General features: G+C 42.8%; 1 protein-coding gene across 1 annotated transcript; it reads right to left on the reverse strand.

Annotated features, from left to right (window-relative positions):
• Positions 1-5: 5 nt before the first annotated feature.
• Positions 6-19,802, reverse strand: hs3st3l (heparan sulfate (glucosamine) 3-O-sulfotransferase 3-like). Its single transcript, XM_031873907.1, has 3 exons — positions 19,327-19,802; positions 2,041-2,270; positions 6-943 (listed from the first exon to the last, which is right to left on the reverse strand). Exons 1-3 carry the CDS (start codon positions 19,800-19,802, stop codon positions 555-557), a joined length of 1,095 nt encoding a protein of 364 aa, XP_031729767.1. The 3' UTR covers positions 6-554.
• Between the last annotated feature and the right edge of the window lie 4,912 nt (positions 19,803-24,714).

A 24,714-nucleotide genomic window follows, 5' to 3' on the forward strand; every position in this document is an offset into this window, starting at 1 on the left:
GACGATACTCAATATGTATGTAAATTATTAACTAGTGAGAGTGAAGAACAAACAGGTAGAAAAAGAAAGTTGGGGAAATTCGGGAATGTGAAAATACACCTGTTTTGGGTTCATTGTACCATTACAGCCTACCAACTAGAGCTTTAGCATTACTGTCAACCAGAGTCACTAACAGCTACACTGTGTATTTCACCATCCAACTTTTTACAGCTGTAACCTATAGCCACTAGTGTCTCATGACCAACTTTGCACATTTATTGGACCACCTGGCATAGGAATAAGTACTACCAAATGAGAATGATGCGAGGGGACACCCTTGTTTAATACTACAAAAGTACATATTTTACTGAACATCTATGATATATAAAATTACCCTGCTGTCTTTCAAACACGTGAACAAGATTATTGATTAATTTATTGATAGAGGTGAAGGTATTGACGCTGGGTTTTTGTTTTTCCCACTGCTGGTCAGAAGCGGTTGATTGACTCTGTTCTCTGAATCTTTTGCACTCCATAATGCCAACAAAAGCTTCTGATTCCACACAATCAGAGCATCACTGCCATCCAAAGTCCTGGCCCGCCATCTTATAGAAGCGCTGGTTATGCGGCTTGTAGAAATCCCTCAGTCTCTGCATCACCTCCAGGTCGATCGAGACATGCATCCTCCCTTTCGTCTTCCCAAGGCAGTGAGGTTTACTGCTGCCCTCTGGCTTCTTCAGGCAGGGGAAGCCTTTTGTTTTGTTGAAGTAGAAGTGCTTGTCTGTGACAATCCTCTGGAGACCCAGAAAGTCTTGGACTTTGCCCAATTCTCTGGCTGGGTCGGAGATGAGCCTCTCCCCACTGACCAGATGGATCTGAGTCCTGGGGAACCAGGACAGCCAACGCTCCAGGTGCTGGGCGTACAGGCCGATCCACAGCGGGCTCCACAGAGAGTCGATCTGACCTAGAGACAAGAAAGAGGTATACCAAGGTTCTTTATTCAAAACCAGTATTGCTGCGATCAGCATCGCTCATCCAATCGCTCATCCAACTTTTACAACTAAGGTATAACCATTTGACTACTGACCTAGTCCAGGGATTTTCTAAGTCTGACACTGAGGGCCCCTCTAGGACAAAATATGAAAACCATGTCAATGGAACACTTTAAACCTTATTACAGTTAAACATGACAAAAGAGTTCCCCTTCAGACATCTTTTAAGTATGTGAAAATACTCTGCTGTGATTAGTATTTTTTCAACATGGTTTTCCATGGGTCTGGAGGCACATCTACTCTTTCTCTCTCTTTCTCTGTATCTTACCTCACCCCTCCTGCTGCTGCTGTTCATGCTACGTTGAGTAGTGCAGAGTTTTGGAACCCATCCCCTATCAGACTGATAGATCAGACCCCCAGAGGCTTATCTGAATTCAGATCGACTACATATAAGCCTCTGGGTGCAAGGGGCTATATTTTGGAGGTTCTGGTGTAGTCAGCGGATATCAGGGCCAAGACTTGTGCTGCTCATTGTTTACAGTCCGATTAGCAACAAAAGATGCGAGACTGGAGTTGGAGTTGAGAGACGAAATTTACCACTGGGTTTTTCACAAGTAACCAGTTTACAAGCTCATTTTAAACCAATCAAAAGCGGTCTACTGTTTACCTGCATTCAACCAAAGCCTGCTCGAATGTGATTGGTCAATACTACTCAAACTACAAACGGAAACCAGAAAGGCATGACACATTTCCTGAGTCTCGTTTGTGACAAAACCTTGTTGTCTAATGATGATTAGACTAATGATTTGTCTCATGCTACTTGCCTATAAATCTGCACTTTGTATTTACTGTGTGCGGATCCATATTATGTCTTTTTTTCTGTTTAGGCCTTCACTAACTCCTGCACTGTAGAGAAAAACCAAATACTGAGAGGGAAAGAACAGAGCGCAAAATGAAAAAGCTCCAGGATCAGCCCAATGTTAGGAATCAACAGCCAGGAAGACCCCAGGTTTGTCTTTATACAGGTAGTGTGTCATAATGAGGCTGCTATAAACACCAGGATCTGTACCTGTGGTGCGATTCTTGAAAGCCAGACTCTCAAAGGGAGGGATGTCGGGGGTCTTGGAGATGATCTGTGTGTAGTCAGATATGGCTCTGGACACGGGGTCACGGACAACCACAATCAGTTTCACATCCTGTGACATGGCATGGACTCGTGCTGGTGTTTCCTGGGTAACAAAGTAGCGAGGCGTCTTCTCCATAACAATCTGACCGTCCAGGGCTTTGGGCATCATACTTCTGAAAGTACAGGAAAAATCTAGTTAAGATACAAAAATATAGAGAAATTTAAACAAAATGAAGCACAGTGTATCTAGACATTTTTTATATATATATATAAAATGTGCACCCATGAAAACATATATAAAAATATATATGTTTTCATGGGTGCACTACTCAAATGGAAAAAAAATCTAGATACACTGTTTCATTTGTGTATGAAGTGTGGGACATGGTAATAGAGTATGGAAAAATTAACTACTTAAATATCTTGGGAAATAAAGTTCACACTTTCACATTCAATTTCTTAACGAGAATTAGATGAGAAGATTCATACCTTGATGATGATGCTTAGCTTAGCTTAGTCGTTTCCTGTCTCTCGTCCATATTTAGGCTGACAGACTGACATGTAAGTAGTATTGATTTTCTCATATTACTCTCACCAAGAAAGTGAATAAGTGTATTTCCCAAAATGTGAAACTACTGCTACAAAACTTTACAGCTAAGTATGGGGGAATTTAGTGGGAAATAAGTTCAGGCTGCATACATCAGCATATATTTGGCTGAAAGTGAGGTTATTCTTATTATGATACTTCTACAATATGTTGAGTGCTCAGACACACACACACACACACACACACACACACTCCATAATAAAATCCCCCATCAGCCACTTTGACAGACTTCACACTCTTACGGACTAGGCAGAGACAGAGTGTCAATCCACAGAGATCTCCAGTGATCCAGACAAAAGGCAGGTGACAGCTGTGCTACATGAACACAGACGTCTTTCCTTGATGTGTCTCACTCGGCTCACCTCTAACTCCACACCAGAAGCCCAGCAGATGGGACTCATGTCGAGATAAATGACTCCAGAGGGCCCACAGGACCAGCTGGGGACTCTGGGACTTCTGCCAACACACCTGCCACACACCTGACAGGCTTACCAAACACACACATCCTCAGCGTCATTGTCACACACAGCAAGGCCCATACCAGTTTGTTTTGTCTCTTAACTGCAAACTATAGTTTTGTTGACCATTTTCAAATGATTGAATTCTAGAGTATATGTGTCATTTGGGTGCAAAAGCAGTAAAAATAAAGCAGCTAATATTGTAGCAAGCGACGGAGGGCAAGCTGTACCCAGAATGCCGCTTGGCAGTGTATATATATACAGTATATGTAGGATATTCAACCTTTGTTTCTTTATAATGCATGTATTACTTATTAACTTGTTTCTTTACAGGGCTTGTATGAAGGCAATAAAGTTGTTTATGAATAGGAGATGAGTTTACAGATTATTACAATCCCTCCTCTGCATTGTGGAGGTTGGTTTATGGTGTTTTGCCGGTTACACCTACAGTCTATAGGCATATCTATGAGTATGAGTATATCACTTGATGTCTTTTTGATTCCTTACAGTACATTTCGTTTGTACGCCGTCTGGCATTTCGGAGAATAATGCAGCGCAGAGAGTATAAACCTTTGTTCATGCTCGGAGCCACCGTCTACAGAGGCTCAACAAAGCTGAAGAGATATTTTCCTTGCTACCACACTAGTGACTCCTACTGGTTGGCCTGGGTGCCTGCATAGTGGGGCGTGCAATGAGGAAGGTTGGGCTATAAAACTCCAAAGCATTAGAGCTCATCACTGGCAGGTGAATAGAACTGTCTGGCGACACCATGTGTTTAAGAGGAAATTCACCTAAAAAGATGGTCCAATTAATTGGAAGTTTAAAACCCCTGTTTTAGCATAGCATCCTCACACTGCTCATTTACTACTGATGTGAGATCAAACATCCAGTATGATGAACACAGGGATTATCCAGCAGCTTCTAATAAGCCTCTGTTTGCCTTTGAGGAAACTCTCTTTTGTCGCCCATTTCCCGATATTTCAGCAGGCCTCCTATTTCAATAACCTCGGGCCAGCCAAGGCCACTGGCTATTGATCCTATGGGGGCTTAGGGTAACTACTCGGAGGTGGGTGTACAACGGGGAACAGTGGGAATTGTGTGTATTAGGATGAGAGCGAAATGATGGGGCGTATGAAGCGAGAAGGTGTTGGTGTAAGTGTAAGTGTAAGGGACTGAGAATGGTAATGCGACACCGGGTCTCAGCTGGCACCAAGAGTGCCAGGTGGAGACTGGGGGGAGCCAGCACCCTCTAGAGCCCCATCAGTAGTATGCTGTGTCACGTGTGTGTGTGTGTGTGTGTGTTTGTGTCTGAGTCTGTGTGTGTGTGTGTGTTAACAAATGTGAAGCAATTGCAATGGTCATCACATGTACAGCAGGAAAAATTAAGCAAACAATCTGGGTATTTGAGGGTATGCTAGATGAAAGATGTATAATGTGGTCTGTTTATCTTTGATGCCTGATCTAAGAAAGAAACAATAGCCAATCATAGAGCAGAGCAGAGCATGTGTTCACTCTGCACACCCGACTGTGAATTTGTGTGTCAGATATGAGAATGTAGTGTGTATTCCTGTGTTCTTATGCATATGCATGTTACTATGTGTGATATTATTGGACTGCTCATCCATTTCCTCTGTATGGGGGACCATTAAGGGGTCGTTCTATTGTGGCTGTGCCTTGTCCACTTCCAGGAGATATCCATCATAGACCCAGACATCCCCACCCACCCCCACCCCTCCCCCCAAACCCCAGGGGAGGGCCTTAATGAGGGCCAGATACCGGTCTGGGCCTTATGGTGATCACATCACAAACAGTACAGGGACAGGACAGACCACACCTGAACCCCAGTTACACACTACACAAACAAAACTCAGCCAAAACCGATCTGTTCTCATAGCTTTAATCACTTGACACTTCAACATGATGTTTGGTAGTGCAAAAAGTTTTGATTCCCCTCCTGGAGATCAACAGATCCGAAAATCTGCCTGTCTGTGTTTGCTACTAATTCCCGCCCACTGAATCCTGCTGAACAAATTGCTCCCGTAGCTGTGCCTACGGTGTGATAGAATCTGAATTGTAAGTCGCTTTGGATAAAAGCGTCTGCTAAATGATTGAAATGTAATGTAATGTAATTCTTCTGTGATTTGCATGGCAATTATGTCCATTGTACAAATACAAAAACACAAGTAGCACCATGTGCTGTGCCATGGCAGGACAAAGCCACCAATGTATGGGTATGAATTTAAAAACCTCCCTTTGCGAGTTCAATATGAATTGCAAATGAATCAGTACCATCAGAACAGCTGACACTGGAAAGTAATTTCGGCCCCTCGTTATCATTGTAGGTGCTTAGAGGCGTGGTGTCTCCAAATTAAATTAAACTAACAACCTCCAACCTAGAACATAAAAAACTAAAAGTCACTATTTGATCACATCCAAAAACATGGGACTTCCAGCTAAGTATTGCAGCCTGGGAAAATCCTCTCTCTGCAATCAGATCAAAAGGCCCTTAAATTCAAAAAACGGAAATTGGTCTAAAGAGAAGAGACAGAGTTGGGCCATGGGGACACAAAGAAATTACAAATTCAACCCCCCCGAAAAAACACAGAAAATGCCATTTGTATCCAAGTACATTTACTTAGGTGCTGTACTTAATTAAGGGTTCTTTATGAGACATTCTGAACCACTAGATGTCGCTCTTGAGCACCAGCATCTCACCCCAAAGTTATCAGACGTGACTGTCACAAATAGTTCACTGATAAAAGCACTATTAACATGTCTAATGATTTTACAAAGATGCACAATTCCTTTTTTCAACCTTTGTTTCTTTATAATGCATTTAATACTTGACTTATTTGCTTACAACATACAATATGAGTTTACAGTTAATCAATTTTACAATGCCTTTTAAGGAGGTTGTTATAGGGCATTTTGCTGGTTACACTCATTGTTTTCTTGCGTTTTTACAGCATATTTTGTTTGTACGCTGTCTGGTGTTTCTGTGCATGGTACTGTGGCGCCTCCACAGATGGTGCGCGAGCTACGAGCACGGACAAAAGTGTTAGTGCTGAATGCGTTGTTCGTTGCAGTATTCTCAGAAACCTCAATTGTAATTAACTGTAAACCAGGGGTCACCAACCTTTTTGAAACAGAGAGCTACTTCAAGGGTACTGAGTAGTACGAAGGGCTACTTGTTTGATACAAACTTCCTGACTAACAAAGTTGCACAGATCACTTTTTATTAATAATAATAATAATAATAATACATGTGAAGAGACTGTCTGATCACATGTCAATGGTAAATATTCCTCACAATAATTATTAACCTGTGTGTCAAACCAAATACTAGCTGCAGACGTGCTGCAACAACGGATTAATGCTTAGAACATTCAACATTTATTTCAATGAACACTCGCCAGCCAAAATCAGCAAAGAAAATAAAATTGAATGTGGTTAGATTAGCTTAAATCAGTCTGCATTGATCTATAAATGAATGTTGGTGATTCTTACATTATCTGCTGTCCACAGCTGCTTTAAAGTTCAAAGTTCAAAGTTTGCTTCATTGTCAATTCCACAATGTACTGAACATACAGGGGAGTTGAAAAGACGTTTCTCTCTAGTCCAACATATAAACATATAAAGTGAATACAGTGCAATAGATTACAAAAACATTTAGACAATATATACCGTATATAATAAGAGAAAAAAACAAAAAAACTATCAATCTGTATTTAGCAGCAGTTGGACATGGGGAGTCTTAAAAGAGAGGAGGGTGAGAGTTCAGAGAGTTCAGCGAGTTCAGCTTCCTAACAGCCTGGTGGACGAAGCTGTTTGAGAGTCTGGTGGTGCGAGCACGGAGGCTCCGGTATCTTCTCCCAGAGGGCAGGAGGCTGAAGAGACTGTGTGAGGGGTGGATGGAGTCGCGCATAATCATGGTCACTTTGCGGGTGAGGCGAGTGTCGTATATGTCCTGCAGGGAGGGGAGTGAGGGGAGTGAGGCACCAATGATCCTTCCAGCTGTGTTCACTATGCGCTGCAGGGCTTTCCTGTTGTAGTCAGTGCAGCTTCCGCCCCACACAGTGATACAGTTTGTCAGGATGCTCTCAATGGTGCCACGGTAAAAGGTGCACATGATGGGTGGTGGTGTTCTTGCCTTCTTCAGTTTGCGGAGAAAGTAGAGGCGCCTCTGGGCTTTCTTTTCCAGTGATGTTGTGTTGGCTGTCCACGAGAGGTCCTCACTGATGTCCACCCCCAGGAATTTGGTGCTGCTCACTCTCTCTAGATCTGCACCATTGATGGTCAGTGTGGTGGGTGTTGAGTGTGGCCTCTCCGGAAGTCAACAATAATCTCCTTGGTCTTGCTGTTATTCAGAAGGAGGTTGTTGTCTCTGCACCACGTGGTCTGAAGGCTGACCTCCTTCCTATAGTGGGTCTCATCGTCGTTGGTGATGAGACCTACCAGAGTTGTGTCGTCTGCAAACTTGACCATGTGATTGGTGCTGTAGGTTGTAGTGCAGTCGTGTGTCAGCAAGGTGAAGAGCAGTGGACTGAGCACACAGTCTTGAGGGGCCCCTGTGCTCAGTGTGATGCTGCTCGAGGTGTTGTTGCCGACACGTACTGCTTGTGGCCTCTCACTGAGGAAGTCCAGCAGCCAGTTACACAGCGAGGTGTTGAGCCCCAGCTGGTCAAGTTTGAGTTTTTGTGGGATTATGGTGTTGAATGCTGAACTAAAGTCTATGAACAGCATTCTCACATATGAGTCTTTTGAGTCCAGATGGGTGAGGGCTGGGTGGAGAGCAGAGCAGATTGCATCCTCCGTGGACCGCTTGGCACGGTATGCAAACTGGAAAGGGTCCAGGGTGGGGGGAAGAATGGATTTGATATGTGACATGACTAGCCGTTCAAAGCACTTCATGATTATGGGGGTCAGTGCCACCGGACGGTAGTCATTAAAGCAGGACGGAGTGGATTTCTTTGGCACAGGTATGATGATGGTGGCCTTGAAGCATGATGGAACAACAGCTTGTCTCAGAGAAGTATTAAAGACATCCGTGAAGACATCCTTAAGCTCCTCTGCACAGTCCTTCAACACACGACCAGGGATGTTGTCTGGACCTGTTGCCTTGCGGGTGTTGATAGTGGAGAGTGTCCTCTTCACGCTGGCAGCAGACAGGCACAGAGCCTGATCGTGGGGAGGGGGCAGAGTCTTGTGTGGACGTGTGCTGTTTGTGTTTCAAACCGTGCAAAGAAGCTGTTGAGGTTGTTTAGCAGAGAGATGTTGCTGTCGCAGATCTGTGGCACGGGTTTGTAGTCCGTAAGAGTCTGAATGCCCTGCCACAGGCTCCGTGTATCTCTGCTGTCTTTAATGTGACTGGTCTTATTCGTGTATTCCTGTTTTGCTTTCCTGATGCCGTGGGACAGGTCGGCTCTCGCTCTTCTCAGTGCCAGTTTCATCCCCTGCTCTGAAGGCGTTGTTTCTGGCCCTCAGCAGCCGATGCACTTCCCCTGTCAGCCATGGCTTCTGGTTAGCCCGAGTGATGATGGTTTTTATATGAGTCACATCATCAATGCACTTACTAATGTAAGAAGCAACAGTGTCTGTGTACTCCTCAATGTCTGTGTGATTGTTGTATGTGGCTATTTATACTGTATAAAGTGCAGAGCATAGAGAGCAGTGCCGTTACAGCTTACATCATCACGTTCACCCTATTGATTCTCTTGCAACATTGGATGTTCAGTGTTAAATAGTGATGATTGAATCTCCAAGTGCTAAAAACAAAGATGCGCTAAAAAAAATGATGATGCAAACTGCAAATATTCTATCTCCTTTCCGATATACAATTTGCTTCAGCCGGCAAAATATTTACTCAAATGCACATTTCTAATATCTACTGCATTTAAAAAAGTAGTCTTCTTTCTCAAATCTTGAGACATAGTAATAGTGAAAAATAATTAATTATTTTCTCTTTATTAATGTGGGGAGGGTCAACTGTTTCACAGGGAGGGAGTCATGCAGAGCAGAAAACCTCTGATAACAACAGACACACAGAGGGAGAGTGACTTCATATGTAATAAGTATATATATAAGTATATATAATATATATTAATGTTAAAAATCTCATATATACAACATACAATCTGAAGTACTTTCCTTTACTTGAGTATTTACACTTCATACCTCTATTCCACTACATCATTTTTATTTTTTGCTCCACTACATTTATCCTACAGCTTTAGCTACTTTTCATCCTCTTCCTGTCCAGTGAAAACCAAGTATCACCAGACGTGTTGATTTGGATGTTTGTGATGAACTGAAGGATGAAGTGTTCTTTTATGTGCTGAGACAATTCTCCTGCTTCTTCAGCGAAATAAACTCTTTAAAAAGCCTCTTGGATCAGCTGGAAAATGCATCGTCACCGAGCTGAAAACAGGCTCTTTTTCTTTTTAGATATACGTGGTTCTCACAGGACAGCAACGCTACAAATGTAGCGTATGATCTTTGAATATGTTGCATTGCTATCGATTCAACTACCTGACATGTAAGTTAGATACAAATAGCACAACCATAAACATCTACAGGTCTGTGCCAAAGTATAATTAATTTGCCATTGTTCAAGTTGTATAATGAACAATGTCAGTTTAGAGGTATTGCCTAATCTCATTGGTCTACTTGAGTTATTGTAAATGCATTCTGCTGTGTATGAGTTCGTTGTTCGATAGCCGCTGCTGCCTAAACGCGGTTAAGGTGTTGTCTGTGTTATTGTCGCATTGAATGAACACATGCCTTTCAATTCAGCTCACCAAAACAACAGCTTGTTACATTACACAACTTGAAAAATTTAAATTGAGTAAAGGAAGTCGAGAGTCGGAAACAGACAGCTCGCTTTCAAAGTAAAAGTTGCGCATTTTCAAACGTGTTTGCTGCAGCGATCAATATAAGGAGAGTTAAATTAAATAGATAAACAAATATTATAAATAATGAACATAATATATAACTGTCACAAAGTCATATTCTTGCCACTTTCCCATGGCTGAAAATGAATGAACTGCACAAACAGAATTATTTGTATTTATTGATTCATTGTATGATCAATAATTTATTTAAATAAAAGCTCTATTGTCATCTATTATTAGGTAGTAGGTTATTATTGCAGCTTTCTTGTTAAATTCCATTTGATTGATTCAGTGTAGACTACACAGATACATGAAAAGCAAAATTAAGTTGTGCAATAACTTTATCAGAGAAAAATTAGATCTGCTTGTTCTATGACCTAAGTGTTTGTCCCTAAATGCATGTGTCAAAGCTTGTCAAAGCACAACATGTTTCATGCTGTATAGTCATTTAAAATCGTCAATACACTGTAGTTAATAATCAGGTTCTGGGTTTCATTAAATAACTTTTAATGAACAATGAATTGCTCCTGAACAAACTCGCCTTTTTTATATTCAGTACTAATATCACACTGTGAAAAAACTCTGTTACAAGTAATTCCGTGTTTGCGCCCATTGAGAGTTTATTCAAATTCAACTGTGGGAAAGTGGCAGGAATATGGCTTTATGACAGTTGTGTATTATGTTCATTATTTAGAATATTTTCTTGTTTCTTTAATTTTTTGCTTTCCATGAATTGATAGCTGCAGCAAACACGTTTGAAAACACGCAACTTTTACTTTGCAGGTGAGCTGTCTTTGTTTCGGGCTCTCGACTTCCTTTACTCAATTTTCATTTTTCAAGTTGTGTAATGTAACAAGCTGTTTTGGTGCGCAGAACTGCATTGCACGTGTTCATTCAATGCAACAATAACACAGACAAAGCCTTACGTTTAGGTAATAGTAATCCAGAAACATGATAGGAAAACACTGACAGAGAACATTTTCATGCACAATGAGTTCTTTTACTTTTCATGCTGACTACATTTCGCTGATATTACTTACATACTGTTACATAAGGACAGTGGTGTATAAAGTACCCAAAAGCCATACTTGAGTAAAAGTAAAGATACCTTACTGGAAAACTACTCCAGTAAAAGTAAAAAGTCACCTATTAGAATACTACTTGAGTAAAAGTCTTAAAGTATCTGATATTTATTGTACTTAAGTATCAAAAGTAATTTTCTGATATTAAATGTACTTAAGTATTGAAAGTAAAAGTACAAGTAAATGCTGTTTACTAAAAAAGCAAAGGGTCAGAATTTTGAGAATTATGAAGTTTATTCTTTTAAGTGCTGTGGCCACCATGACCAAGGACATGGAGCTGTGTTGAAAATAATTGGGTTGGCTGTGATCCATCCAGGAGCAACAATGTTCAACATAATATATTGTACATAAGTATACTTTTGCATCTACAATGAACTTATCATCATAATTCTCCAAAAAGCAATATGACACTATGAAGGAGTTGTAACAGTGCGTTTATAAGTATGCTCATTCCGACTCGAGGATGTAGAGGGCAAATGCATAATATTGTGTTCAGCAAAAAATATCCACTTGATGCATCAGGTAAGTGTTTTGAGAAAGGACGCCTGCCTTGTAAACTGATTTGAACACAATAGGCAAAGGTTTTGCTCAAGCTGAATCTGCAATTGGGCGACTGCTACCATCATAACTCCATCTGATCATCCACAAAATGACTCAAATATCAAAACATGATCAATACTAAAGCAGCACCGAAAGTAACAACCCAGTCATTACTTGAAACTGAAAAATGTCCTGTTCATCTTCAAAAGAAGTTGGTTTTCAAAATTGCGAGAATTCCGTCTCGCTCTTCTTGGGCTGAAGACTAGTCCTGCGATGCTAAATAGCCTTTCACAGGCCGCTGAGGCAGGTAGAGGTGTGTTCAGCTTCACAGACAGCTTGCGCACAGCTGGGAAGGATTTCCCTAATGCTGCGCTCTCGCGGCTCCTGTCAATCCTATGGTGTGGTGGCTAACGTTAAGTTAGCTAACGTTAGCCAACTAGTGCTGCACAACTGTCAACACTTCCTCAGCTCACTAACTCGCTAGCGATCCACGGGTGTTGGTCTTCGTCACCACCGTCGTTTGTTTCAGGAGTAGCAGGTGCTTCCATTTCTGCTTCCGTCATGAAATCAGTCATCGTAGAGTGGAATTCTACTCATGTAGTCGCTCGCTAGCTATAGCATATAGCATCCTGGGCATCACTGGGAATCAAAACACCGCGGCTTTGAGAGCACTTGTTTGCAATTGCGCATTAACGTGATTAACCAATGATTTAACTTGCAAGCTAGGACCACTGATTCACCAAACCTGCTTGCTTGCAGTCTGTGTTCCACCACAGTCCCCGACGCTGGTCTCATGATTCATTTTTTTTCTAAAGATAGATTTGATTTTGGAGCGAGTAACGAAGGTTTCACGGGAAATGTATCAGAGTAAAAGTATCAGTTTTCTTTGCAAAATGTAGTGAAGTAAAAGTAAAAGTCAACAGAAATATAAGTAGTAAAGTAAAGTACAGATATCCAAAAAAACGACTTAAGTACAGACGCTCTCTAACTCAGCAGATGCTCCATCCCTACACCCCTCTACCTACACCCCACATCCAGACGAGCAACCCTCTCTGACTCAGCTTTCATAAGACCCAAGACAGACGAGCAACGCTCTCTGACTCAGCAGACGAGCAACGTTCCATCCCTACCCCACGCTCCTACCTCGAACCCTACGAGCAAACGCTCTCCGACTCAGCTTTAAGCTTTCATACGACGCAAGACAGACGAGCGACGCTCCCTGACTCAGCTTTCATACGCTTCATCTCAAGGCACGACAGACAACAACATCTTAAACCGCTTACCTTTCACAAAGGCTCTCCTCAACCCCTCCGGACGACCAGCCATATCCCGAAGCTCCCTCCTTTTCTCACCACGCTCGTCGCTAGCAACTTCGGCTGCATTTAGCCATCCTCATTCCCCGCAGCTCTCGATAACCATCCTCCATCAAGTCCGAAGCCATCCACCCCCGCCGTCCAACAGCCCGGGGGAGATCCCGATTCGGAATCCCATCTTTCGACCCTAATCCTCTCAATTCCTCATCCACGCCGCTCTCCGACAGCCGGAGGCGCTCGAACAACCGGTGAAACCACCGTGACCCTCATTCACCATTCCGAGGCCCCGATAGTCTCTATATATCCCACTTCTCCGAGCGGACGGTTCTCTCAAACGAAGGAAGCAACCATCCAACGCAACAGTCCTTTACATCAGTCCGTTACAAGCGCAACTTTCCAAACTTTTCAAGCACCCGTAGCACAACACCTCTCTCGCGCTCCGAGCCTCCAGAGCACTTCCGGGTTCCCGGCGCTGTCAGGCGCGCGCTGTTAACGTCATGACGCAGCACACGGCAGAAGAAGCCCATCCATCTACATCAGTCCCTCCAGAGGGCCAGGTCGTATACTCTGATTGTGAATCTTTAATCTGATTTTAATACGGCCAATAAGTACCCTATTAGGGTAATGAGACCGGTACCAAGGCTATGAATCAATCCTTTTCAAGATGAGCCACTATTAAATATCTGTCAAACTGCATGCGGGAGTCAGATATACGGCGTACAGCAGAAGGTGTTTTAGTGTAAATTAGGCTGCTGCTTCCAATCTGCTGTTGGCCCCTCTTAGGTGTGTTTAGAGAAGGGCAGTCGACTGCGTCCTGCCTTAAGTTGTCCCACGCCATACTGACTTCGGCCGTCAAGTTCCCCCCGCGCCAGAGACATCTCCTTGCAATGTTTTTTCCCCCTAACTTCATGATTAACCCAGGTACATCCATCCTGGCATCCTTTCATGTTCTGTTACTTCTACATTACATTAGTCATTTAGCAGATGCTTTTATCCAGCGGACTAGCAGAGCCAGAGCTGGGGATTGAGCCGCCGACCCTCTGATTGAAAGACGGCCCTGCTATCCACTTAGCCACAGTCGCCCACCTTCCAGCTTCTACCTTCCAGTTCCACCCACCTCGGCCAACTTCGGCTAAACTCCTCCCGCCTCTACCGGTTACCCCAGCCGCACAGACCGCTCCAACAGAACAGGTAGGTATATGGCACAGCTAAGGGAGCAGCTCGGGTTGGTTTTCTTGCCAGGGACGCGACAGTCGCTTCTTCCTGCCTATGCCCCCCCCCCCTCTTCCTCCACCCCTACCCCCATTAGCGTTGCCATCCCGTCTTAAACGCGCCTCATTTCCACAGCTCCGCCAGCAGACAATTCCAGCGTTCTCTGACTTATCCCCCCGCCCCCCCACCAGTTTCACTTTTAGCCACAGCTAACTCTATCCTCGGACAATTCCGAAGTCGTCGGCCCTTCGCCTTCCAACAACCCCAGGAGGAGATCCCCGAGGGATATCGTCCCTCCACAACGCCGTTCTTCCACCCCCTTGAGATTCAGCCGCTCGAGCAACGGCCAAAACCACAGCGACCCTTCTTCCCCACGCCAACGCTCCGACGGGCCCATACATCCCGCATTTCAGAGTGGACAGTCTCTTGACTGAAGTATGCACTCACCCAGCTCAACATCCATTTCCACCAGTCCGACAGAAAAGCAAACTCTTCAAACCCAGCACACAGTCTAAACACTTGGCTTTTCTCCACCAGATAAATAGAATCAATAGATTAAACAAAATCATCCTTGCCACACATCCCGTTAGTCCCCGCCGCTGTTACAAACCTCCATGACCACGTCACAGTTGACGAAGCACGTAAACCGAGCTAAACCGACACCAGTTCCTCTCGGCATCTCCAACTTCCACGACGAACACGTCACTAAGCCGGAAGACATCCAGCTTTTCACAGACGCAGCACCCTCGATCAGCTTCGACGGCTTCTACAGTGACAATCGGTCCTCGGCCACTTGAGTTCTCATCCCCCACACCTTCCTCCGCGATCTACGAAATGCATTCCATAGCCATAGTAGCCATTCTTTTGGGGCATGAACGGTCCATCAAGACCATTGCCATCCATTCGGAATATAGCGCCTAAATGGCTGCCCCTCACTTCGGACCTCCTCACCTGCGGCATCCTCACCCCCAGCTCAGGTCATACGTCTCCCTTCACGGACAAAGCATTAAAGTCCACGTTCTTGCCAGCTTCTTTCGCTGCTCCGAGTTCACCGCCTTGGACTCCATCCGTCCCGACATGCCACCGCGTTCGACATCACATCCATCCTTCTGACACGGTCGTCTATCGCCTCAAATGCCGCAAGACCAACCAATACGGTCCTCTTCAACTATCTACCGTTTCCAACCGGACTCGTACTCGAGTCCGTACGAACCCATCCGCGACTACTTAAGCCCAGATTTCAGCCAGCCGAATTCCCCGCAAGATCCCTGTTGCGGTTTCGGGCTTACCACCACTTCCTCCATATCTTGGCCCGATCCAGAATACCCCGAGTTTACTCAGCGCCGCCTCCACCTCTTCAAGCCAAGGAATTTCCAACCACACCCTCAAGACACGCGATCATCGGTCTTTCCCCGCGTACCTCAGGTAAGTTCGTACCAACCCGAACGACTCCAGAAACGGCCATCGGCATCAGTCTTTATGGAGCTATCTTTTGGAGACTCTGCTCCGCCAGAGCTTCCGAAGAGATGGCCCCCACCCTACAGTCTCCAGTCCCCCCGTTCCCGCCAGTTGCTGGACATCAACGGTCCCCCATCGATCGCCTAACCTCCTTTCTACAAACCCTCCTCGTTTCTTCTTCCTGACATCCCTTCATCCCTCTACCCTTCATTCCTCTACCCTACATCCCCTCATCCCTCATCCCTCGACCCCTCATCCCTCATCCCTCTACCTCGACCCCTCATCTCTCATCCCTCGACCCCTACCCCTCATCCCTCACCCCTCTACCTCGACCCCTACCCTTCATCCCTCTACCTCGACCCCTACATCCCTTCATCCCTCTACCCCTACCCTACACCCCCTCCATCCCTTCATCCCTCTATCTCGACCCCACATCCCTTCCTCCCTACCGCCACATCCCATCATCCTTCTACCCTACTCCCCTTCATCCCTCTACCCCTACCCTATATCTATTTCATCCCTTGATCCCTTCCGCTTCTTGAATCTAACAATCTATCCACTATGCAATAAACCTCTCGAAACTCATACTGTTATTGGCGTAGTCCTTGTTAGTGAACTACCCTGTTTTTCACCATGCAACTGTCATGCCCTCTTTCAGCAAGAAACCATCACAAGTGGCATGTGAATTTCCAGCTGAGCAATTTTAATGGATTCCTCCAAAGCGGCAGAGAGAGAAACATCTGTGTGTAACATGACCCCTGTGTGCCTATGTGGAGGGATTACTGCAATGTAGAATAAAGCTTCCTGCTAATTGTAACAGAAGCCGTGCTGACCTACGCTAACCGCTCTAATGCTGGAGTCAACCCAAGTTCAGAGCGAAGAGATAGAGCTATCGATCCCAGACAATACAGTGAGGAGGAAACTTCCCGTCCATCTCATGGCTCATTGCAGCGTTGTTCCAGATCCAATCTCCACTCCAAACGACATTAGTGGATCTTTGTCAGGGGCTGTGATATTTTACTCTGAGAGAGACGAGGAGTGATTCTAAGAAAGATACACTTTATTTCATGATCGTGACAGGGTTTGAGAGAACAAAAGCATCTACACACACATGTCATGTTGACCAGTAATGCTGAGTGATATCAAAGCACTTTTTCCTTGAAGGAAAATTCTGGTTTAGCACAACCTGTGTCTTACTTTCATATTTTTGGTAATAATTCATGTCAGGTATATTGTCATTGTACTTACAAGTTAACTGCTCAAATCGCAATGAAAAAGTCCAGAGGCAAGAAATATGGGCAGTCAAGCAATCACACAGGTTTTACACAACACCTGAGGTTAGCTCAAGTAAAAACAGAGGCAAATAATCAAATGACTAGCCAAACTGTCCACTGTCCACAGTTTCTGAGACTCTTGATGGAGCGCTACAACCTGGAGGTACTTTTGAGTTTCCTTGCTGGGAGTGCTTAACACACCTGTGCTTGAAAGAATGTGTAAAAGTCTTTACAGCAAAGGGGAGAATGTGGTTCAAGTTTGTTTGCAGTGCAGTGCTTCACCATTACAATTCAAATGGCATCAATGTATAAGTTATCTACTTTAAAAGTTCTGATAACGATACTTCCACCAACTGTGCAGAATGCCTGTCTGGAATATGATATAATGGAGAAGCCACAGCTCATTGCCCGTGTCGTAAAAATAAACATCCTTTCTAATAAACTGCTACTGAAATATATCCAATGTACATTTCTTTTGTAAAAACTATTAAAACAACATTGTCAAACCCGTGTTACGAGGGTTGGGAGTTATGGCTCAAATCCTCTATCCTAACTATTTTCTTCTTTGGTTAAGAACTTTAGTGCAGAATGTTCTGAGAAATTTGACTTAGTATGTGCTTGTTAATATCAATTTAGAAGATGTAATCGTGTAAAACGATGTCTCGATATTTAAACGTGGATAACGATATCTGAATATATGATTTCATCACAATTCCATTGAAAGACTATAAATTATCCTATTGAATTATTGCCCAGCCTTACCGGGGTTTGTTCGAGCGTGCTCTGGTAGAAACTGGACCGTTCGTTAAGTCAAAGAGCTGTTAGAATGTACTGTTGGGTTATTCAGAGCGCCACACTCTCGGAGCAGCAGAGCGCAGACGACTCTGGCCACTCCGTCTAAGGAGACAGAGCCAAGCACAATGAATGAGTGCTGAATAGCTGAACACCTCACACAAATGCACTCACCACATTCAATGTAATGGGAGGACTGACTTTTTCACCGTAATGCCTGATTTGGTGTGATGCAGCCTCAGTCAGTGCCCCACTTGGGTTACCCCAGTCAAAAAAGTCTGAACATGCCACTATTCAGCTAGCAGGTTGGTCAAGAGTCTCCCATCAGACTGATTTTCCGGTTGACCTTTGACCTTTTACTCTGTAGATGTGTGCATACAGTTGTCCTGTACAATTAGGGATCATTATCAACATTTGGGGTGTGCTCACTTTTCTAAACTGCTAAACTGTTGTCTTTTTATCAAGCTGTCTGACTGCTTGTGTTTTTTTTTGTTGTTTCTGTTTGAGCAAGCAACACAAAGACACATTTCCTTTGACGGGCGGTGTACTCTGGGTGTTTGCTGTTTGTCATGAGGTGGTGTGAACACATCATTAACTCGCAGCATAAAGTGACCTGGAGTCAGAGGTCAATTGATAGAGCTTGACAGTGATGTCAAGTGGCTCGACATGCAGCGAGTCCCATCTGGCCCGAGGAAAAATGTGACAATCTGGTGTCACATTCACATCACCTGGTGTCACACACACAGCAAACATGTTGCACATGCTGGCAGATAGGAGAGGCTACAGTGGATTTTCTCTGTTTACATCCCACAGCTTTGACATGGTGGTGTGTTCTATCTGTGTGCATGGTCATATCAACACAAAAAGACCATCCACCGAGAATAGAGCCAATGCCACTATTGAGTCCCTTTAACTGGTTTACAGCACACAATACAGTCCATTTTTTATTTAATAAATGTTTCATCTGGTATTTTTAGCAAGGTGTGTGTCAATAGGGTCATGCACTTACAGTACGCACAATGACAAAAAGCAAAATGAAGCTCAGATATTTTACCAAATTATCCTCAAACAGTTCGAGCGACTTTAATCTGGTTCCCTTGTATCTCAATCATGAGTCTGTCACATGTGTTCTGAGTACTTCCAAGTAGAATCGGCTGAGAACAAAGCCACATGACAATAGTAACATGTGGCTCAGGCTCTAGAGCAGAGATGATTACTCTGTTGCTCTGTGAGAACTCATCTGCAACCCCCAACTGTACATACACACTTGCACAATCACACACAGCAAGCACACATGCACAGATTGGCATAGCCAGATGGCAGTGTCTCTTTGACTGTCACCTATCTCTGTGGATATGTTTGGGTATGCAGACAACACAAAGATATTCATTCATTAATTCATATGCACAAACACACAGAAAGCAGGACTCAAGTGAAAGGCCATTTAAATGACAAAGAGAGACAGTGACTGAGTTTTTAAGACTTTGCCTTAAATGCAGTATATAAAGTTTGTGAAATCAAAGAAAACATGAAGAGTAATAAAATGGAGACATCTCTTTTTGATACTTAGCTAAGATGGATTTCATGCCTAATGTGTGCGTACCTGTACCAGTCCAGCCCCCGTGCGTAATGCCGGTCGAAGAAGTGCGGCTCCGACCCCAAGGCACGGATGTCCGGGTGGAGCCGCAGAAACTCCAGTAGAGCCCGGGTGCCTCCCTTTTTAGCCCCTATGATCAGAGCCTGCGGTAACCTCCGAGTGGCTGTCCATTCCTTCCCTGAGCTGTTTGCCTCCAGCCCGGGATGACCGCTGAACGCGCCTTCACCAGTCACGGTGGTAACCTCCTTGACAACGCTAGTTCCGTTTCTCTCGTACGGCCATCCTGACCCTGAAACGAGAAACTCGCGTGTGGGTGCCTTGATCTCAGAGTTTTCTGTCAGCTCCGGATCACTGCATCCGGTGAGGAGATAAACCAAGGAGAAACAGAGGATGCTCAGAGAGGACGCGATGGTGAGCCGATGGAAGAGCCACCGCAGGTCCGCGCTCGGATGGTGGTGATGCTGGTGGTGGAAAGCTGCCATCCCTCAGAGATCCATGTGAGATAAGGTGCCATTCTACCACAAGTTCAGCTCACATCCCTTCATACTCTAACGCTGTTAACACAACGCTAACAACTAGACTATCTCTCAGTGCGCTCCGCTGCCCTCCTCCTCCTTCATGTTGCTCGTTTGGAGGTAATTGAGCCTCCAAACCAGTTGACCAGTCAGTCCCAGTAAAGCAGAACTGTTTTTTGCGTGACATCCAACTTCAGAAAGCTCTAATATCCTCGTTTTCCACTCCACGGGATTACTCTGCGTCTCTCCCACGGCTCACCTCACAGGGATTGGCGTCTCTCTCTCTCTCTCTCTCTCTCTCTCTCTCTCTCTCTCTCTCTCTCCCTCCACTCACATACTTTGATTGGAGAGTCATGGCCTCAGAAGCACATAATTCCATCATGATTTATTGGGGGAACCAGGGATAGGTCCAAAAGATGGTCATGTCCCATATCTCGTAGGTGTCATTATCACTCTCATCGAATATGATTGATTGATTTAGATCCTGTCACACATTGTGTTGTATCTTTTAAAGCTTTGTACATATCATGTACATCTAAATGATAAATAGTCATAGAGACACTTAAGTTCCAATAGAAATGCTTTGATTCGTGGATACAGGAATGGATTTGGGTCATTGGTGCCATTTTGAACTGTGTTTACAACACTCTAAGCTGACACTCTGCACTCTAAGACCAATCTCATAATTAGCTTAGCCGTCAGACAGCATTACACAATATAGTGCAGCTGCCAATAGTCAGCTGATCCTGACCCAAAGGACAGTCTGTGTGAACCCACATCATGCAGAAATATCTCACAATCTGAGAATAATATCAACACTGTAAGATACAGTGATTCCACTTGAGTCCCTTTCAGATTTCCACCAAAAAACTACTTTAAAATGATATGATTCTAAAACAACTGAAACAATCTGTTTAGTCATCAGATTAAGCAGATTAACTGTTTTTGATCCAAGAAGAGGTTTGTACTTCATAAGTGGATGCTTGTCACTTGAATTGGCAGAGGTGTGTGTTGTATTGCAGACTCCTGTTAGTGAGCTCTGCAATGCTGGCTTTTATTATTGCTGAGTGCCGAGCTAAGGTACAGATAATACCTCATAGAAGACTCATTAGTCCTCCCTTTCAACCACACGTGCATGAGCACACGCACATACTTTGCACACACACAAATAAGCACCTACCTCATGTTGCATTTGGCTTACCCCTGTCATTATCCCATAGCAGATGTGACCCGTGCCATAAAACTGACATTGTCCTGCAATAGACTAAAGAGATCTGCCATCCATTTCAACAACAAGACAGAACATTGTGTTATTTGACTGTCATACTTGTTATAGAGACAGAAAACAGCCAATCATCAGATATAATAGGATATAGCCTACCGTATAGCTGTAAATAGGGGTGGGCAATATATCGAATATACTCGATGTTCTGCAGCTCTTTCTGCGTGGGATGTTACTAAACGACTATCGTAAACAAATATTACTTGTCATGTAATTTTTGAGTTACTAAACGACTATCGTAAACAAATATTAGTTGTCATGTAATTTTTGAGTCTCGCTTTGGCCATTTGCTTTTTCTGCGCCTCTTCCCGTCATACATCTGCAATCAAGCCAGCCTCCCCTTTGAAAAACAGGTCAAGCCAGCCCCCACGTTGTTTTGCGGTACGTGTATATACTTGGCATTATGGTAAGAGTGTATAATACAGCATTGTTCCGGTGAATGTGATCGGTCATTTCATGTTCATTCAGTTAGTCAGTCAGTCTGTTTGTCAGTAATAAATTAATTTGTAAATAAGTAAACAAACAAATAAATAAATGTAACTAATTCAATAAACAGGAAATTAAATAAAAATTAAATTAGATTGATTCAAAAATAATTATTGTCTGCAAACCGTATTTCAGAGAAAAATTGAATTCTGATTGTGTGAATTATTTGTCAAACTCATTAATAAAGAACACATTTCCAAAGACCAATCTGATTTCAAAATTACAGTACACAACCTCAAAATCGGAATCTTCCCGGTTGCACTTGGTGATTAATGGGAGTTTTAGCAGACTACCTCAGAATGACACTCAGATGACAATTTGATTCTCAAATTAAAGCCCTTTAAAATCTCATATATGAGCCATCTTCCCTCTAAATTCAGTTTAAAATCAAAAGGAAACTTGCTGTTGCCACAAATTTAATTTACTACAGAATGACAGCAGACCACCTCAGAGTGTTACCCAGAGAAAATTTAGGATATTCTGATGTAAAATTCCAAAATTAAAACCCTTTTAATCTCATATAGGAGCTACGTATCTTCCCTCTAAATTCAGATTTAAATGAAAAGGAAATGCTATATTGTCACAAACTAATTTCATTTAAGATTAATAACAGACCACATCAGAGCCTCCAAGAATATCAATAAAGCCCTTTAAAAACTCATATATAAGCTGTGTGCCGTCTAAATCTGATTCGACTTAAAGAAAACAGCCCATTGTAACAGACTCATTTCACTTCAGAATGACAGCAAACCACTTTAGAGTGTTACTGATACAATATGCCAATTCCTTTTAACAGGACGTTAGCTCATATCTGAAATTTTAAAGGGCTTTCATTTTTAAATTCCTGAATATTATCTGTGTGACACACTAAGGTGGTCTGCTATCAATCCCATGTGAAATTAGTCTCTTAATAGGACTTTGAAGTTTCTGAATTTTAGGTGGTGTTATTGTCAAGTCGGATTGGTCTTTGGAAATTAATTGTATATTAATACATTTGACCAGAGCATGTTCACGAGAAGTCTTTACACAATTACAATTACATTTTTCTCTAAAATACAGTTTGCAGCTAATGATTATCATTTAATTCATCATTCATTTCATTCACTATTTCCTATGTATTCACTTTATTGACCCATTGCCTCAGTTGCCATCAGACTGGACAAACCAAGTAAACCAAGACAGTTCAAATCCCATTTCAGTTAAGAAAGGGCAGCTCGAGACTGCTTCTTTTTTCTTCCATTAAAACCATCATCATGGTCTTCTCAACTGTTGGTAGAGCACATTTTGAGTTATGATGTGGTTAACTCGACCTGATTGAGCCATCTTTAACACTCTTACATTGGGCCCCCAAAGAATCTCCAGATTGCACTGCAGTTTTCAAAACCAGACTTTGTCAGGTGGACTCCTAGGAAGTTACATTAGATGAAAAAATGCCCTTTGCATGTGGCCTATTCATGGAGTTTTCATAATTATTCTTTTAATTTAATTTTGTTTAATTTCAGAAGGCTTACTGAACTATTCATGTCAATATATACCCCCAAAAATGTGATGACTGTAATGATTTGATGATTTAAACTTGCTCAACCAATTGGTAGAAATGTTTTAATGGTAAAGAAAATTTGCTAACAATGTTAAATCAAAACGGAAAATTGCCTTATAGTACACAGTTTTCTGATAAATGATTGTCAATATTATCAATCTAATGTTCCATTGTTTATTTTGTTAAATTATGTCTGTATCATTTTTCAGATATTTTGGAAATGCCAATGACCAATTAGGTAAATCCATGTTGATACTGCTACATGGTAATCATAAGTCAGTAAAACCAAATATACATAAGGATAATTGGTGTAAACTTTGCCTACATTGCAGTGATAAAACCAATGCTGTAAAGTATCAGTCCAGTAAAAACTCCATGCTCTACTCTATGCTGACCCTGAAGTAAGACAATTGTTACAAGACACAATTACTCAATAACACTTACCACCAGTCACCCTAAAGATTTCCCTTTATTCCACCATGACATGACAAACATTTATGAAGTGTGGTAGAACCAATTTATAAAAAGACATAATAAATCTATCTTTCTTATTATTTCTTGTTTATTTTATTCTCCAACCTCCCTTCATGGATCATGAGGCAAGGTCATCAGGTGAGGTTGTGTGTCTTTAGTCTGCAATTGCCCAGCAGATTGTTCTGTGATGAAGTGGTCCACTATAAAAGCATGACCCCAGGGTCAGGGCTGGAGCATTGAACTCGACATCACTTCGTAATCGCCTAGCTGTAATTTTCTTATAATGTTTAGGATGCCTGTGATTTACATTGCTTACACTGTGTCTATGTCATACATTTTCCGACGCTTCTCTTTTCATGCACTGGGATGTTCTTTAAAATGAACATATTTGTCATAAACCCTGTATCTATTAATCTCTTCAGGAAGTTTGTGCGTATCCTTTATCCTTCCCCTTAGTGACAGTCTAATTAGAGTTAAAGTAATGGTGTATATAATTAAGGCTAAATTACAACCATAAGTCACTCAGTGGAGCCAATCACAGATGCAAACTAATGAACCACACTCACTGGCCGCTGACCTCACCATCCATTTCAAACACAAGGGCCTGGTCTCAACTTCCCTTAGCACCACAGGCCACGCTAATGCCATTTTTGTGGTGTTCTTAAAGGGTCAGTCCACAAAAAAAGTTAGCATTATTACTACAGTAGACTCGCTGCCATTTGTCACTAGAATATGCCTCTTGTTCGCTAGCTATAGCCAGCAGAGTTCTCGAAAACTGACCTGTAGAAATAAATTACTTCGGTAATGCGTAATGTGAGGATACAAATTTACCTCGTAGCAGTAATTTTACTGGTTTCCTACTGGTTCTCCATAAAAAACGATACAAGATTTTGATAATGGAAGCATTCTTGTTTCCGTTTGTAGTCGGAGTAGTATTGACCAATCACATTTGAGCAGGCTTTGGCTGAATGCAGGTAAAAAGTCCTTGTGGGGAGCAAAAGAGGCAGAAAGCATCGTATGAAAATGCATACTCAGAATCCTCTGACTATTGTCTGATGATGAAAATGTACAAATCGAAGGTTACAGGCTTTAATTTA

This window comes from Anarrhichthys ocellatus, unplaced genomic scaffold (genome assembly GCF_004355925.1).
Source record: "Anarrhichthys ocellatus isolate YVR2014 unplaced genomic scaffold, GSC_Weel_1.0 scaffold76, whole genome shotgun sequence".
Lineage (NCBI taxonomy): Eukaryota > Metazoa > Chordata > Actinopteri > Perciformes > Anarhichadidae > Anarrhichthys > Anarrhichthys ocellatus.